This window comes from Cryptomeria japonica, chromosome 2 (assembly GCF_030272615.1).
Source record: "Cryptomeria japonica chromosome 2, Sugi_1.0, whole genome shotgun sequence".
Classification (NCBI taxonomy): Eukaryota; Viridiplantae; Streptophyta; class Pinopsida; order Cupressales; family Cupressaceae; genus Cryptomeria; species Cryptomeria japonica.
In genome coordinates this window covers 641,092,371-641,094,879 of record NC_081406.1, presented here as the reverse complement: position 1 = coordinate 641,094,879, position 2,509 = coordinate 641,092,371, and the positions used below count along the sequence as shown (strand labels likewise).

The following is a 2,509-nucleotide window of genomic DNA, read 5'->3' as shown; positions in this document are numbered from 1 at the left end:
CTGATATCCTGACAAAAATGCTTGGATGAGAGAGAATTAAAAATTTCAAAAGCCTTCTTGGTCTCACTATAACCCTGCAGATAAGGGGTTGTAAAATTATGTATATAAACCTATATTATAATTTAATAATATTTTATTTTCTTGAGGATTCGGTTGGACTATAATATCTACGCACCCAAATGCCCCAACCCCGTAAAGAGGACATGTTCTCAGAACACCGATGCCTCAAGTCTGTAAAGAATATTCCTCGAAAAACTCTTTATGCTTTCTTATAATTGGCAGTAAATAAATCAATGCAATAGTTCAGTTACAGTTCCTTCTTAACAAATATTTCCGAAGCGAAAACGATAGAAAACATACCGATTACAAGGATAATGGGAACACATATTAGAGCGCTGAAACAAACCCACAATCAAATTCTTCTGAAAGCAGATACACACATATTGTTATTTGTTATTTTTGTTTCTTCTTACAATATACCATGGCCTTGATGCCATCAGGATCTGCAATGAATCCCAGTGGCCTGTAAAACCCCAACACATCGGGTTCAGCATAGAGAGCAATATTAGTAATGCCCTTTTCCAGTAAATCAGACATCAAACGCTCCATAACGGCTTTGCCCAAACCACACCTCTGAAAGGAGGGATCCACCACCACATCCCATATAACTGCATTGTACACGTCATCTCCGGTGGCTCTGGCGAAAGCAACAACCTTGCCGGATTTCTTGTACTCCAGCCAGATAACGGACGGCGTGTTGTGCAGAGAGCGCCTAAGCTTCTCCTTCTCACGGCGAACAAACCCTACCTTGGCGAAAAGGGCATTTAGCTGGTCCAAATCCAGATTGTCTGTGGTCCTATGGAGCTCAAAACCACTGGAATTGAGCTGAGAATCGGCCACGGAAAAATGGCCCGACTGTGTTACCCATATTCCCCTCTCCTTAACAGCAGCAGGAGCGCTGGAGCTACTTAGTGTGGGTTCTGAAGCTGAAGCTGAGGCTGCGGATCCCCTGTAAGTTAATTTTAAGTTCCTAGGTCTGCAAAATTTAGAAGGGAATTTAGGCTTTATAGGAGTAAGAGAGCCACTGTAATTGTGGTTATATTTCAGATGGGAGGAAGAAGGAATGGGCATTGCCATTGAAATTGAATAATAGAGTGACAAGGATCTTCATTGTTTTGGTTGGACAATTCAGCAAACAGTGCTACCCGCCCCATACACTGTTGTTGTCTTATCCAGCTCTGACACCACATAGATTTGGGTTAACTACTACCTGTGTTTTATGGGAATCGACGGTGTGCAAAGGGTTCATCATCCACGCCTTACTAAAAGTCATAAATACAAATTTTAAGCTTTCCTGACATACAAGAAAGATTTTAAGGAGACTAAAATGTTTTAAGGAATTTAGTGGAAAGGAGTCACTAGTCGTTATAGCTAACTTCATGCATCTTAATTTTAAATTTTTCAAAAAACTGATGTAATTTAATATAGGTTCACGTTATTGATTGTTTTTAATAAAACTATAAAATGTTTATATTATAAAATATGGTAATAATAATTTTTATGTAATATTCATGAAGCTTTTCAAATGAAAAAAGATGGGACACAACAAAATATAACTTGTCTCACTATACACGATGTCTGCAATGGCTCCCACACTTAAGAGGCAATTTCAAAAATTGTTTTTGTCGACTGTGTCGGCAACAACTCTTCCTTGTGCGCGATACCTTATGTAGTTGATGCTCTTGTCGTGGATCCCCTCCTTGGTGGCAATGCTACTGGTGTGGGTGGCTTGCACGCCCCCTCCCCTAAGGGTTTTGTGGGTGTCTCTGTTGTGAATGATGTCATGGGTACTAGTGCTGGTTTGTGCCCTCCTCCACCCATGGTTCCTATTCTGAGGGGAGTTACTGGTGCTGACTATCAAGGTGATGCTTCTTCGTTGACTGCTACAGATGTTGTGGGTGCTAAGGTCTCGCCCAAACCTTCCTTTACTGGTAGGCGTAGCTTTGCTCGTGTGGCCAAATCTGTTGCCCAACCCTCGAAGGGGGTTCGTCCTCTTCCTTGTGCCAAATCCTCCCTTGTGGTGGTTTGTGGACAGGGTGTGGTGGACAACATTGGGTTCTACCAATGTTGTGTTTTAGTGTGCAGATTCTTTGGGCTTTGGCCTTCACTACCAGACCTCCACCATTGGGTGAGTGACTCTTGGAGGCCTTTGGTGGCTCATAATATTGAGTTTTTTCCTTGTGCTAAAGGCTTTTTCATTGCTTCTTTTACATCTTCGGTTGACTAGGATTTGGTTTTAGGCAACTTATGGGCTTAGGGAGTGTATTCCTTCTCTGTTAAGCCTTGGACAACTTCCTTTAGCCCTCTCACCGAACTGCTTAATGTGCATCTAGTTTGGGTTCACCTTCCAAATCTCCCTCTTCATTTTTGGGAGCATTCCTGCTATAAGGCTATCGATAACTCTATTGGTTGTTTCTTAAAGGTCGATGATGCTACATCTTCAATAGAC

The 2,509-nt window shown here is 41.7% G+C and overlaps 1 protein-coding gene across 1 annotated transcript; it reads right to left on the bottom strand.

Moving 5' to 3' along the window:
- Positions 1-387: 387 nt before the first annotated feature.
- LOC131055181 (GCN5-related N-acetyltransferase 1, chloroplastic) lies at positions 388-1,283 on the bottom strand. Its single transcript, XM_057989782.2, has one exon. It carries the CDS (start codon positions 1,135-1,137, stop codon positions 454-456), a length of 684 nt encoding a protein of 227 aa, XP_057845765.1. The 5' UTR covers positions 1,138-1,283; the 3' UTR covers positions 388-453.
- Between the last annotated feature and the right edge of the window lie 1,226 nt (positions 1,284-2,509).